Genomic DNA, 15784 nt, shown 5'->3' with positions numbered 1-15784 from the left:
AGTGTAGAAGTTGTTGATCTTTCAGTGTGCCTGCTGGAGAGCTCCTCACCTGTCCACCCCACGCTGCTGTAGGTATTGCGGTCCCAGCAGGATTACAGGGGTTACTCCAGGGGCTGCTTCAGGTGTGACCCCTGAAGCCTGAGACCCAAATGCTACCCTTTCTCTTCCCCCTCCTCATTTAAATAATACATTCTTATAAGGCTTCCTCGAGGTGCCTTTGGGTAGCAGGGATGGATAACCCACCTCCGCTCATATGATTTGATTAAAACAAAATGTTTCTACAGCTATTTTGGATATTAATCATGAATGAAAACAGGGGACTGTCCTACTTATCACTATCCATCTTGGAAGGCATTTGTTACAAATGGCTCAGTGATCAAAGCAGCACAACCCTGAATGTAAATAGCAGCAGAGGGAGGGCTTGTGAGTGAAAAGCAAGCAATTATTGCACAAGGTCAAGAGTGGTTTGTATGATGAACAAGGAAGATAAAACATCTGCAGTCAAACTGTGATTCTTGTAAACAAGGGGCTTTGGATTTGAACATCTTGTATTTTTAAGTGGGAACAAATCGGGGGGAAGGGAGCAACAGATCTATTTCTCTCTCGTGCTTGTCTGGAGATGACTTGGACCTGGTATTTTCAGTATGTGCACACTGCCTGCACCCCAGGACCTGGCTGTGCCACCAGCTGTTTTGCAGGTCTACAAACCTCTGTCACGGCAGTACAGAGATGTTCCTTCAACTCCACCTTCTGAAGATAAGTGTGTGTTCCACCACAGGGTTCATTTTGGGACCTGGGTAGGAAAGGGAAGGTGGTGAGATCTGGTCTTGTTCTTGAGACTTCTTGCCTGTTCCCTTTCCCCGCTCCCCATTTTAATGTAGTAGAGGGAGACCTCTGTTTAGAATGTGAACTGCTCCCTTCCTAATTAAATTAATGACAAAATTAAATTCAGTCATCTCCATTACTGCTTGGAATTTTGAGGCAGGTTTGCTCTTCAGCTAGATTTCCATAAAATGCCTTGTCAGACACAATCTGTTTCATACGTACAGGGTCGCTCATTGATCATATTTACGGTGGATTGAATGCTGTTGTCCCAAAATGAGAATATCAGTGGGCGGTTAAGCTAAGACAGAAATCAAAGTCAATGTCTTGATGAAAAATGGGCTTTTGAAATTTTGATTGAGTGTAAGACAGTGTCCCTGCCAAGCAGCAGTTGTGCTAGAATCAGCGTTGTTCGTGTTGGCCACAGCTATTCTTGATGAATAGTGTGCAAATTGTCTACCTAATTATACATGTAAGTGTTAGCGTGCGCATAAAAATTGTATGCTGACATATGGATTCAGGCACCTAAGCACTGTTTCAGCTGCATATCCATTTATATTTTTTTATGCATAATTTGTGTCCAGGGAAATATACTTATTCATGCTCTTGAGCTGGAAATAGGAGATATAGGAAATATTTTTTTTTGTCCAGCGTACAGTGCTACTCCTCTGATAGTTCCTCATTTAATTTTGATTTGTATGTTCTTGTTTTTAAAACCATGTGTCTTCATTGCCCTTGATTTAAAATAAACAAATAAATAAATAATTTTCCAAACATGTTGCTTATCCTTAGCAAAAGACTATGCTGTCACAAAGCTTTTGTGGGGAGCAACTCATAAATTGAACTGGGTTCTGTGGGAACAGCAGTTAAGCATTTATCACATTTAATTTGATTAATAAATGTAAAATATGAAAATACGTTCTTGTGGCTGCTTGAAAGATATTTCCTTTTTCATTCTGAAATGAGATTCAGAGAAGAGTATAAAACTTGAGAAATAAACTCTTTCTCAGATCCTTGATTTTGAGAAATCAGGGCCTGAGGGATGACCGTATATTTCAGTAGTGTCAGTCCTAGAAGTATAATTAGCAAATAGTTATTTGCCTGTAACTCTGCTTCTGGATTTCTGAAAGCTCAGATGTTTCTTGGGTACCAATTCTAAGGGAGTGGGGTTGTGGAGTGTTTTTTACTCTTTAACACTTGCATGTGTTTGGCAGCTCTGCAAGGAATTGCTTGGAGAGTGGAAGGAAAAAGAAAATTAAACCTTTTTGACTGATCAGGCTTCTTTCACCTAGCTTGCAATATTATATATTTAAATACATACTTTGATTTGAAGAGCAGAGGCAGAACTAGAGCACGTGTGGTTTTGTAGCTTGTACTTGAATAGCAGTGTCTCTCAGCAGCTTTGAATTGACTGTTTTGAGGGTTTGGGTTCACTTACGTTTTACTTGAGAATCCTTCATGCATCTTAGATCAGACACTACAGTCACATGGCTGATGTGCGACCTACGCCATAAAAAATTCTGTGAAAATAAATTCAGATTGAGATCTTGAGGTGGGGAAAATCTGTGGACTTAGAAGTGCTACCAGATTTGCATTTCAGTCTGCCACATGTAGTCTGCCTTTTTTCTGAAGATCACCACCAAAGCTTCTTGCATCTGAGGACACCAGGTGACTGTTGTGTTGGTTCCAGCTCACCAAGCCAGCAGTGAATGAGGACCTGTTATGCTAGGTTCTGTGCGAACACAGCATGAAATAAAATAGACCTTCCTTCAGTTTTATTGCAATTTCTTGTCAGCATAACGGTCACAGGGCACGAGTGGCACAGCGCAGATGTTGAATGTGTTAGTCCTAATATGCCTTCTACTTTGATGAGTACCAAGGTAGGCAGCTGCTTAAGAAAAATGTTTGAAGTGTTTCTTAACTTTTCAGTGGTGATTGTGAATAGATTCTAAAGCTTTAGGATGTTCATATGACAAGAGAGTTTAGCTTGTTTCTTATTTATGGAGTTCCATATGTGTGACTGTAGCACTTCCTGACGCATATGAAAAGAGGCTTCCTGCCCAGGAGGGACTGTCACCTTTCTTGACCTCTTCTTTTTTTAATATGAGCTCATCTCCTCTTGTGCCCTGGATTTAAACAAGAAGCAGCGTGCTTGATCAGGCAGTGCCTGGCTGATGAGCTCTCCTGCAAAATGTCTGGAGTAAATCTACCTGAGTCATATCTCACAATTAAAGTCACATAGCACAGTACATGCAAATGAGGCTTGTCTTTGCTGCTGCTTTGCCTGCTGTGCAGGAATATGAGCCTGTTTTTTTTTTTTTGTGAAGTATATAATTGCTTCCATAGGATTCTCTCCTCGTCCTCTTATTTTCATGCTCTTGCTATAACTAGTGGCTGTACCCTTGGTGAGGCTGTAGTTGCTGCTACGGTCATCACAGTGTTGGCTCTGGAGCAGGGCAAAACAGCCCTGTGGCTGGGACTGGCATTGGGTGAAAACGACTGCTTGGCATCACTTGCCTTTAATGGAGCTGGTAGTGAAGGCAAAGGTTCTTCTTGAGGTTTAATGATAAACTGGCCTCTCATTTATTCCTGGGGAGGGTCTTCATTAATTTCAGCAGGAGAAAGCTGGAGAGTGTGGAACTACTTAATTCTTATCAGTTTGCAAACACCATGTAGTGCATGGTGGGAGATGGTGAACTTTTCTGCGCAGCGGATAACCTCCCAGTATTGCTGCAGCTGCCTTAGATGTGCAGGCAGGGTGTTGCTGTCCAACTTGATGCATTCAGCTTGGACCTTTTGGGTTTTATAACCAGGAAAGGCTGCAACATTAATCTTAATTAAAGGGAGATGATGATTTATTCGGCAGGGCTGACTGGTACGCTTGTGTGCACAATGCCTTTCCCAGTGGGTTTTGGTCTAAACCATAGGATCAGAGAGAGCTGCTGTAGTGAAACTGCAGGAAAATGAGTAACATGTTTTGATTTGATACCTGGGGAGGAATTGGGCAAAGTAGCAGTGGATATATGCAATGTGACACCAGTGCAGTGAGTTTTCTGTTAGTGGCAACACCAAGAAGGCAGTAGTTAAAGCTATCACTGTTTCCAGAATCAAAATCTTATTTCCCAGAACCCAATTTTATAGCTCTACCATTATAAGGAGAGGAAAAAAAAAAAAAAAAACAAAACAAAAAAACACAAAAGAGAAAAAGAAAATTCACTGAAATTGGCTAAACAGCTTTTCCATCTGGAAAAGACATGAAATACATGTACTTCTGAACTATCAGTAAAACTGTACAGATATTTTAAGCAAAGTTCATAATACCATTTGGTGTCACATTGAAAGTGGCCTTTGTGGCTTTTTTAGTCCAATTATTTCTTTTTGGCAGTGAGTTCATAGACAGAATATCCTTAATTGAGTCCAGCTTTCTAAACCAAAGCAGCAACCTGTAGTTTCACTTTTTCCCCTCTGTGTTCAGCCTTAGTGTCAGTATAGCTTAATTTTAGTCTTCTGTAACTCAAGGCATAAATAAAACTTTAAAACACTTGGATAGTTACAGAAAATTGAGGTGAATGGAAAAGTTTTTTTTTTTTTAATGCTTAGAATTAAAGAGATCTGTACAAAAATCAATGTTAGATTAACCCCTCCTCTACAGCCTCTGATTGTGATGAGTTTTGAGGAGGAATTTGCATGTCTGTCACCTCACTTAGCACAACTGTATTTCTTTACTTTGATTGGCAACACCATGTATTTATCTTGGAAAATACAGACATGATTCACATACATCAGTCTGAAGTAGGAAGGCTGAGCACTGGGCATCTGGATTTAGAAGAATGTAAGTCTCTATCAAATTAAAGCATCAAGGACATTTATGCTGAAGGTAGGGACTGACTTCCAAATGTGCTTTTTTCCATCTCAGACCATCTGGTCAGCAGGGCTTGATAGTGGGAATCCTACCTGCGGAATGGGGTAACGTGTTTGCTCTAAGCATGTGTGGCCTGTCATGCTTTTATATTTTGTTATAGGTGTATCTTCTAGTAACTTTAAATTCCCAAAGATGCCTGGGGTTGTTTTGAGGATGTCCCTCATTTCAGCTCAGCTTCTTCCTCTCTACCTTGTGCATCCCAAAACTACCCCTCCCCTGTCCACATGTGAAAACTTCTGGCACTTACGTAGCATGTTTCATAGGTACAAGTTTTGTTTCTGTGCCTCAGTGACATAGTGTTTGCAAATAGCTGAATTTAGTAATGAAGAGTAGTGACTGCGGCTGCGTGTTCTGACTTTGATTGGCTTAGTGCCTTGTTTTGAATGCTACAATCTGTAATACAGAGGATGCAGGAACAACAGCCTCTTACTACTTCACATCCACCCTGGACACATTTTCCAGCCCAGTTGGAGTGAGACATGATCAAAATTACTTCTGTAATTAAGAAAATGTTGAACCTCTTGTGTGTGTTAGGCTAATGAGTTGAAGCTTTTAGCCAAGCAATTAAGTGTTAAGGTTTTACTGTAAGGTGAATGTAAACTAGATAATTTCTTCAGCTAAGCTTCCCATAATCATTCCATTAGTATGAATTCAGTACAGTGCAGAAGGGAGGCAGCATAGCTTGATGGATAAAATTATTATTATTATTGAAGATTATTGCAGTACAAATGAGCAGTAGAGGCCTCAGACAAGGCTATGGTCATATTTTGATAGGAGTTTTAGTTTAGGATAGGATAAAAGACACTCTGCTCTGGAGTGATCATGATTTAAATAGACGAAAAGATGCAAGAAAAAAAAATACTTTATTTGCATAGATACATAACTGAGATGCAGAGAGATTAAATGCCATGCCTTCCATGTGGCCAGTGGAAGCCAAACTTGATCTTGTGGGAAAGGCACTGGTGTGTGTGTGTGAGGTATGATATGGCCAGTGGGAAACAGAAGCCCTGATGCACTATGGAAGGGTAGGTGGGAGAAAGTTGTGTTTAGTGCTGTGATGTGGGTGCTGGATTACTTGCAAATTGTGGTTTCATTTCCTTCATCTGCTCTGTGTCAGTGTGGGTTAGTTATTTTGACTTTATGGCTTTCACAGTCTTCGGTGGGATGTCAAAGTACTTGATTGAGTTTGCACTGTATTCTGAGATCTAGGGACAAGAGTGCTCTCAAAGTGGCAATTTGCTGCTTCTCCTGTTACAGTATATTAAATTCACATAAGGATTTTTATCTGATTCTCTGACTAGGGAACAAACTTCTAAAGGGGGTGGCTTCTTAACTAAAACCATGTTTCTTGATGCTGTGTTTATCTCATCTTTCTACTTAAGGATTTTTCCTGGGAGTGGTATTGGTCTAGTTTCAATGTCATGTGTATGGCTTTTTTTTTTTTTTGCTTTTGCTGATCAAATTGATAAGATAGTTTATTTAAGGCAGTGTGTCTCCAGTTTATGGAAAAGGTCAAGGTAATTTCAAAAGCAGTTTGTTTTTGTATTTTGTTTCTCAGCATGGAAGCTGTTAATAATGTTTCTGGTTTTGTGTTTCTTTAGGCATTCTTGCCGATGTTTGTGTACTCGTTGAAGGTGTCTCCACTCATAGAAAAAATAAGTGATCACAAGGATTTTAAGAAGCTTCTCAGGACACGGAATAACATACTAGTGCTGTATTCCAAATCTGGTAAGTCCTTTGTTTTTTTTGATGTGACAGTTCTTTGTGCCTGGCAAGGTGTGTGTGTTTGAACATCTGTGTGCATGTTCGGTTACCTGTGTACATGTTCAGATGTCTAAAGCTCTTTGCCCTCCGTTGCTCTCCATTCAGTGTTGCCTTATGTGACTGCACGGTGCTTCTACATGACTACAAGGGCTTCTTCAGGACTGGTGTTCTTTGTTCTAACTCAGAGGCTCCTGATGTTTCAAGATTGGAGTCATCTTAATTTGGTATTCTAATTTCTCTGTTACATTGGCAAAAATGTACTTTTTTCTGGCTTTGTCTCCAAAATTGGCTGCTCATAATAGCTATCAGCCAGAGTTTTCTGGTGTGTTTATCACAGTAGTTTGCAGGTTTTGATTTCCTGGTGATACTGAAAGGCTTAATGAACAGTTATACTACTGAAATCAATCCATCTTTGCTTCAGACAGCTTTGAGTGTCCCATGGTTGTCTTTCAAATTTTTAATTAAAAAAATATAAAATTAAAAATGGGCTGTCTTGTGTAAGAGGGAGAAATGGCTCATTTCATCTCATGCCACCTGTCCCCTTGAATCTCTTTGCTGTCTTCTCTCTCATTCAGGTCCTCCTTTCTGACTGTTCACTCTTGCTCTTACCTGTTTGTTTGCTCTTCCTTTTGCTCTGTTCTGCTCCTGCTCTACCTTTTCTCCTTTGCTTTTTTTGTTCTAGTGCGTTTTGTGCGATGCCGTGTAAAGTGAGGAAACAATCTTTATGCGCCATACGCAAGTGTGGAATGTTGTTATGGATGTGGAAGTCATTGGACAGCAAGAAATAAAATGTCTTACTGAGATGGTTTTCCTTAGTGCTGTATTGTTTTTGTTGCTTCCTTTTCCTTCCTGCAGGCAAGCAATACAAGATAATGCTTTGTTTGGGGGTTGGGTCCTCCCTTTCTGACCCATGTCAAAGGTCTTATCTCAAACATAATTATGTCGGTGGAGTAGCTCTGGGTTTATAGTGTGGCAAATTGGAGTAGTATGTGGTGACTCAATATCCCTCCCTCTTCCCCTAGTATCAGAATTTTGCAGACTAAAATGTGAAAGTGCTGGGGTAGTTAACTTTGTTTCCTAAAGATACGCTTATTCTGAAACAGTTAAAATATCATCTGACTTAATTTTTGTTAAAATATTTGCGTTTTGCTATAGTGGGGAACTTTGAGTGCTCGAATTTGGCCAAATGGTTTTGTAGTAACAGGTTCAAAGTGAAAATCATGAAAGAGTTTCTAACACTTTTTGATTTTGAAAGGAACACTTTAGATAAAAAAGGCATCTGTATTATTCAGCTTTTTAAAGGGAAAATTTTCTTTTTACGCTTAATATTTTAAGTGATGGTTGCTTTCATTTTTAGAAGCACAACCAGAACACTTCAGCTCTGACACTCATCAAATAAATGTTGCCCTATGGGCATTGTTCAAAAGCAGTGTTGTGGAGATTTCTTTTTGTTTTTGTTATTTAATTGGTTGGTTTTAGCAGTCTAAAGCATTGCATGCAGAGCTGACTGTGGGATTAATGTTTCTTCCTAGAACAGTGATCCTTGCACAATTAGAAGTCTCTTTCATAACTGTTACCCAGAAAGAGGAGAGGGGAAAAACGAGATAGGAATTTGGAGGTGCAATTCTAATCCCAGACATACATCCCCCATCTATGATGAGATGTTGGCCAGCATCTGATCATACTGCTTCTCAGCTGAGCAAAACTAGATGAGTATTTCTATCTCATGCAGAAAATTAACTGGTTTCAGAGGATGTCCTCATTTACAGGAGACATTTAGTTCACCCTGCTAGCTGGGTATCCTGCCAGGGCTGCTCAACTAGTGAGTCTTCTGGGACAAATCTGTCCTATCCTGAATGCTTATTTTCTAAGGGCTGTTTGTCAGACTGTTCCAGTCTTAAGTACATATGAAGAATTCCCCCATGTGTCTACGCCTCTGTTGGAGAGGTGGCAGTTGCATGTTATCAGTATTGGGGGTAGAAGGGTTTCTTGAGAGCTAGCATGTGTGGGCTGGTGTCTCTGATAGCATCAGGCTCAAGCAAAGGCTGTTGAATACAAAGAAGGTGTTTCTGGCTCAGGAGATTGAGATAAAAACTGTGGAGGTTTAGAGGTATTTGAGGGGGCTATCACTGCCTTCTGGCTCTACTTGTCTGCTCTGACCTATATAGGCCCTCACTTTTTCAGATGTTGGAGACAAGATATTGGTCTACAGAAGCATTTGGTCAGACCCAATATATCCGTTCTTATATTCAATTAGTTGAAGTAATTGTGGAGCAGCAGCGGTTTGAATAGATCTGGAGGAGGCTCTGGGTTTCTATTTTCTGTTTATTGAGGCAGAAAACAATGTTAAGGTTTTTTGGGGGAATTGATACTTGTTTGAACCTCTATATTTTTCTCTCCTGAACTCTTATCCCATTTTTCTTCTCTGTTTATTTTTAATACTATTTATAAGATTTTTTTGGAATTGGAGTGTCTTGCAGAATCTATGCATGTGGCATGGCATTAAAAAAATCTCAGCTGGGTATTTATAATACAGCCAGTTCTTGGAAGGACCTTTTCTGGGTGCTTTCAGCTAATAGTTTTGAGCTCCTCACAACTGTTGGTTTGGGTATCTCTCAGGGTTATAATGAAAATAACAGTTATTTTCTGTGTATGACAGGGATGGAATTGAGGCAGGCAAAGATACTGAATGGCTTGCCCTTACGGCTGATGAAGGTCCCAAATGAAGTTGCTCCAATTAGTAGAAAGTAGTACAAACGGGTTAATAGCCAGCCCCAGGAAAAAGTCTGTGTTGGGATGGAAGCCAATTTGCAGGAGAGGACACAGTGTAGCTCCATAAATGTAGGTCAGGGAGCATGCCTGGAGGTATGAATTTCAGTGAGTTGTTTAAGGGGGATGGAGGGAAGGAGCCGCCCAACTTCAGCTGTAGCCAGCATTCCTTCTGGTTTACAAAAGATTTTACTGATCCCTCTCACTGGTTTCTTCAAATTAGACGAAATGTTCTTCCAGTGTTTCAGAACAAAGGAATGCACCGTTGTGTTTTTCTACGTGCAGTAATAATGCTGTCGTTGATTTATTTCTATTTTATTTTGTTTTCCAGCTGCTGCTGCGGAAAGCTCACTCAGGTTACTGTCCAGTGTGGCCCAGGAGGTGAAAGGACGAGGTACTATAAGCTGGATAGACTGTGGGTATGTGTCATGCTGGTTTTCTCCTTTTTCTTTTTTTCCCCTCTCCTCTTTTGGCTTTTATTGTTGACTTAGCTTTTTTGATGGCTCTAAGTCTTTTTGCCTGTAACTGAACCCACATCATTCTGTGCAGCTTCTTCATAGCTGTAGGAAGTCTACATCTTGCCATTCTCTCTTCCTTTGGACCAGTGGTGGGGAATAATTTTTTTTCATTGTAGCTGTTGTCACTTCTCTGACAGCATGTTTTTCAGCCTGAAGCTGGAGACCCCAGCTAGCATCGTCTTTCATGGGGGGTATGAATCGTGGAAACTAACTGCTCTGGCTTTCCCACAAACCAGAGGAGGAGGAATCCTCACCTGAAGGGCAATGCAGTTCTGCTCCAACAGCAAGTGTTGCACAAAAAGTAGGGCTGCTTGCTTAGTTTTGAAGCATCCACCCATTTGTGTTTCTCAATAAAATGTGCTTTCATTTAAAGAATTTATTTTGCACTTGTATAGGTTTGTGTCAGTTTTTAATGTGAAGGCAGGGAAACTTGTTTTTGTAAGTGGTTGCTTGTGTGGGGAGGAATGAACAGGTGTATACTTTCTGGTTTTCAGATGTGAAAGCCTCCACTGTGGTTCTGCTCAATAACACATTGCCTGTGGTTTTAGCTTGTGTATTGTAGTGCCTCTGTAAGTCTCTACCTCTGCAGCTTTGAGAGCTTTGCCTGCAGGTGGCAAATTTCCTTTCCTGTTCTGCAGAGGAACAGCTTGCTGCCTACCTGTTTTTTTGGGTGGATTGCCATGGTATGAACAAATTATATTCTACGCACATATCTAAGTCAGCTCTGAAAATCATGTGGCTCCTTTAAAATTACACTTTTGAGACCAACCTCCATCCAGCAAACAGTGACCCAGAATAAGTCATTGGTAAAGTTAACATGATTTTGTTGTTGGCTAACCTGTCTTGCTATCCCCCTGCCACCAGGCAGGTATCTCTCCTGTGGAGTCCTCTGCTTCTGCCTTCTGTTGCATTCTGCTGGGCTAGTCCAGATGCACAGACATTTTCATCTCTGCCCAACTGTTGGGGACAGTGTTTCGGGTCATCCACTGGCAGAAAGCAGGGCTGCTCCTTGGAGGTCAGTGAAGCCTGTACCACTTCCCACCTGCTGAAAAGCCAGCAGGTATTGACCCTGATGAGGAGAAGGTTGTGTGGAGATCTGGCATACTTCAGAAATCCAGTTTTCTTTTCTAATGAAAGTACTGATAATTTTTTGTTGTAAGTAATGATGGCTAGTAAATAGGATACTGGACTAGCTTCTTGGTTTTAGTTTCTAATTTGCCCTATTTGTGACTGTGGAGAGGTCACTACCTTTTTGTGTCTTCTGTTTCCTTTTTTTTTTTTTAGGCTACCTCTGTGTTGGAGGACTTACCGCTTACCATGTGTGTGTGCATGTGACACATGTATACAACTGCTGGAATGATGAGGCTCTTCATCTGGCCCTTCAAAATGCTGCTATTATACAACTCAGCAATAACCATCTCTGGGATTTTAGTTCTGGTTTGGAGAAGGAAAGATTCAGTGTTTAGGACTTCAGTTTGAAATCCAGGGAGGTTTTGGCACTTGGTTCAGTGGGTCAGTCTCTGCTCCTGAGTTTGAGTGATGGGGAGGGAAATATGATGTTTAGTTTTACTGTAAAAAAAACTTCAATTCAACAAACCCTAATGTGCTCTCCCTTTCCAAATGTTGTTATCTAAACCAAACTTTGTAATGGAAGTTACATGCAAGAAATGTATTTTAAATAAGTCTTTTCCAGGTAGTGCTTTACTACATTTCACAAGAAGCTTGGTACTTGCAGTGCCTTTCCTCTGACCATGGTGGGGAAATATTTAAATTAAGCTTCCTATTCATAGTGAAATGTGAGTTATTCCCGGGGAGTAAAGCATCCTGGAGAAAGTCTTGCTGTAAGAGGTTGGGAGACCTGGGGATACATTTGTAGGTTCCAAAAATTGGCTTTGATGCCAGTAATATCACAGTCACATTGCCACTTGCCAAATGACAGGCAGTGGACAGGGTGCTATAACATGGCAATAGCTGTAATTCTTTCTTCAAGGATTGAGCAGTGCTTTCTTTCAGATCACTTGTTTGGGAAGAACCTGGAAAAAATAGATAACCTGTCCAACTATAACTAGGTATTTGTCAGAGATGTCTCTTCTAACCCTCCCTCCTGCAAAGGGATGTCATAACAGAGTTTGTGAACTTGCCTCATGAGGCATGGTGAGCTGGAAGACTGGCTTGTGGCAAAGAAGGTCTTGATGCGTGCAAAAAAAATCACCAGGCAAATAATTTGAGCCTGAACCAAGTTTTGTGGTTGATTTGCTTGTTAAGTCTTTAAAGCATTCTGAAATCAATCTTGTAGTATTGAGGTAACTTCTAAATGTGTGTTGGTTTTTTGGTTTTTTTTTTCCTTGAAAGATTTTTTTCCTTTGCTTATTTTTTGTTTTTGTTTTGTGTACAGGTGGCTACAAACTGCTGCCTACCTCCTTGCAGTGATAATGTGAGAGGCTGCAGTAGTGCTGTCACTGGTCACAAAGGGCCAGTTGTAGGGCCTGAACAGCTGAGTCCTACCAGAGTTGCTCAAGCTATTCTCCCACTGCAAGTATGCTGTGGAGCTTATTTGCAAGTCTTCGTGCTGAAACAAACAGAGCACAGATGCAGGGATATTTACAGCACAGGCTCAATTTGTTTTACAAATACTGACAAGAAATGGCTTGTTTGGCAGCAATATTTAGCAGGGAATTTTGGCTTTGCTCTTCACATCCTGCTGTAGTGGCCTTCTGCCTTCAGATCCAAGCATTGGCAAGGCTGGCATGCATGCAGAGTTGTAGTTTGTGTCTCTGCTTCCCTGTGGTGATGACAGCAGTCTTTCTTTTCTTTTTATTTATTGGTGGTGCTTTTTTTGTTTCTTGTCATTCTCCTTCTTCCCCTTGTTTTCAGGAGAAAGCAAGAACATGCTGCTCCACTGATGGAAATCATTATGGATTGCTGAGTCTCGGCAGTATGTTCTGTATTTCATACAGCACAGGGGACTGTGCAGGTTTGCGGCTGGAGGCCAGCTGCCTGGATTGCTGGTTTATCTGGAAGCTGTGCTCCTTGGCCTTGGCTTTTGTTGGGTCTGTGGTGTGAGACAGAGGTTAGACTTGAGCTTCTAGTTCTAAGTTGAGTGGTCTTGGGGAGAGCAGGGAGGTTAGTTTTTCAGCATAACCTGGGGAAATACTTGGTTTCTTGCCGAGATGTTTAGTGTGGAGTAGAGGAGGTCCCTCCTGTGTGTTGCAATCCTCCCAGTGATGAATTGCCCCAACATGGGCTTCCCTCAGAGTCCCGGCCTTCTTTGGGAGCAGCCACCTCCTCTGGCATGGGGTCTTCCACAGACTGCAGGCTGGCACGTGTTCTGCCATGGGCTTCAGGGGCACAGCCTGCCCTCTCACTGCGGGCCGCAGGGGAGTCTCTAGCACACCTCTCCCTGCCTCACCTTTCTTCCACTGACCTCAGTGTTTGCATAGGTGTCTTTCATGACTCCTCTTCCTCCCAAGTTCCCCTTCTTAAATATGTTATCACAGAGGTGTGGCCACCATTTCCAATTGGCTGGGCCCTGGCCAGAGGTGAATCCGACTTGGAGCTGGGGGAGCTTTGAGAAGCTTCTCACAGGGGCCACCACCGTAACCCCCTGCCCCGCTGCCAAAAATCCTACCACACAAACCCAACGCAAGGCAGGATAGCAGAGGTCCCCAGAGTGCCAGGGCTTAGGAGATGTAGCACTGGGAAGTGCCCGATACTTGCCTTTCCTGCTCAGTTAGGCTTACTTGCGTTAAGTGCTGCGCTGGAGCAGGGCCATGCTGAGCACAACGTACCCAGGGATGCCTCTGCGTGCTGTATTGCGGATAAGGCCCTCATTCATGGGAGATTTCAATCACTTTGTGAAGGCAGATAGATGCCTCTTTCTAGAGATGAAGGGGGCAGCATGAGAATTGCTTGCAGCATTGAAGTGGTCACTGTTTGCTTCTGTGTGCTGAGATAGCATATGTGGCACTCTACACAATTAAACAAGAAAGTGTTTCAGTTGTGAATAAAAAAAACCCCACAGATGATGTGACAAAAATATGTTTTATTTTAGCCTTTCCATGTTTTAATTAGGAAGTCTTTGCTGAGGCATTTGATGTTGAATGAATGGTGGTGTGAGACAATGGAATACTGAATTAATCATGCCTGGTAAGATGCATGGTATCAGGGCTAAAGCACAATGTTGCAAGTTGGTGAGTCTTCAGAGTGTCCCAGAGAGATGGATCAGTCATCTTACGAGCAAGTGTTTTGGGACTCATGTTTGGGGAGATGAAGTGTTAATAGGAGCTGAGAGTCCCAACTGCTGTTCCTGACTCTGTGAATGATTCACTTGTTACTTTGTGCTCTTAAAAGGTGTATGTTTTCCAGGCAACTGGGTAAATATTGCCTGATTCATTAGGCAATGTTTATAAAGAGTTTGGAGAACTTTGAAAGGAAAAATGCTACAGCAGCATGATTGAGTGTGTTCAGATGCTATTGAGATGGGCATGTAAGCAAGCAGAGAATTGGGTTATTTATTGAATTATTTTTAGTAGTAGGCTGATAGACATTTTGAATATTGAAGGGCTTCATAGGAAGTTGAAAGTTTAAAAAGTCTACAAAAACGAAAATGTTGTGTTCTTTGGTGCAATCTCAGAGTCTGGCTGTTGCTAACTGTAGCAGCAGGCTGGGGTGCGGTGGAGCTGGCCTGTGCTGTGTAGACAGACGGGCAGTCGGTGTGCGTGCTGCAGCGCCTCTGCATCCCCCCTCGTTCCCCAAGACCTCCATCTTTGGATGCGTAGTACAACTGGAGGTAAGCACTGATGTGGTCAAGTAAAAGAGGAGTTTTGTTGAAAATAGAAACTCCTGGCAAATCCCTATGGTGGCAATAAAAAGGTACAAAGCAATGTTCCTGCAAACACAATCAGATGGAATTACTGCTTGAGTGAAAGACAAAATTTTTGTTGCTTCTTTTTAAAGCAGATAAAACTCCAGTCCCAGTTTGTGATGCCCTGAGGTCTGGTTTTGAAGAATAATCATTATAAAGTTATCTTCTAGCCTTCTTAAGTAGATTTTGTGACCTAGGACTGATGTTACTTGGAAGAGTGTAACTAGTTTGGGTGAAGTGGAAAGAAAGTAAAATGGCTTTGTTGGAGAGAAGAAAATGTGTTTGTTAGGTTATAAAATGCACTGTGGACAGGTGCAGCTTTGAGGAGGTGGCAGAAGAGGTTGAAGCTAGCTCTTTCCATCCTGAATGTGGTTTAGTGAATACTCCTGGGTTTTCCTGTTACTGAATTGTCTCAAGTTTTTTTATTGACTATAACTCCTGCCCAACTGTGGACTGGTATTTTCGAAAAAGCACCAATTTCTTTGGCTCTGGGTAATTATTCTCTGCTCAAACTTGCATGGTTCCCTTTACTGTAGGTCCCAAACATAAACAAAGCTGTGTGATTTCCATCTGCTGTCATAGCGCGTGTGCTTGGCTTTAGCACATCAGACTGCGAGGAAAAGGAAATGCCATCTGGTTGAAGTGTCTGACTAATTTTTGGATGGTTTTAATCCCACTTTTTCTGCTTTCGTGTGTCATTCTTTTAGTCCCTTTGCTGTGTCCTGTGTGTCATTCTTGTAGTCCCCATCCCCAATAATTACTTCTTATTGTTACAATCCTATGACACTTAGCATGAAGGTAAAACCATAATTTGGCTGGTAAAGCAGTCCTTTCAAGGCTGTGCAATCTAAACATGTGCTGGTTCATGAGAGAGCCAAATCTAATGAATGGTTGTCTTTTCTGGGATTTCCCCCAATTTCTGTGTTTATATGCCTTTTAGATGAAATCTTCCCTCCCAAATTTCTAGTTTCCTAATGCTTTGATACAGAAAGGCTTTACCCATACACACAGTCATAAATAAATTTGTTTAATGCCTTGGAATAGCAGGGAGGAATTTCAGAAATAAGGCTGCTGGTACAGATGGCATTAAGTGTCATTTTGCTCTTTAGTTTTTACCCTCACTCC

General features: G+C 41.5%; 1 protein-coding gene across 1 annotated transcript in view; it reads left to right on the top strand.

Moving 5' to 3' along the window:
- PDIA5 (protein disulfide isomerase family A member 5) overlaps nt 1-15784 on the top strand; it is a 128451-nt gene that overhangs the window by 25602 nt on the left and 87065 nt on the right. The window contains 2 exon segments of the mRNA XM_042784401.1: nt 6346-6472; nt 9609-9696. Coding sequence (XP_042640335.1) covers nt 6346-6472; nt 9609-9696 — 215 coding nt within the window.

Source organism: Tyto alba, unplaced genomic scaffold (genome assembly GCF_018691265.1).
Source record: "Tyto alba isolate M040663 unplaced genomic scaffold, T.alba_DEE_v4.0 Super-Scaffold_7, whole genome shotgun sequence".
In the NCBI taxonomy this organism is placed as follows: domain Eukaryota; kingdom Metazoa; phylum Chordata; class Aves; order Strigiformes; family Tytonidae; genus Tyto; species Tyto alba.
The sequence above is the reverse complement of the archived record's forward strand: the minus strand, read 5'-3'. Positions and strand labels throughout refer to the sequence as shown.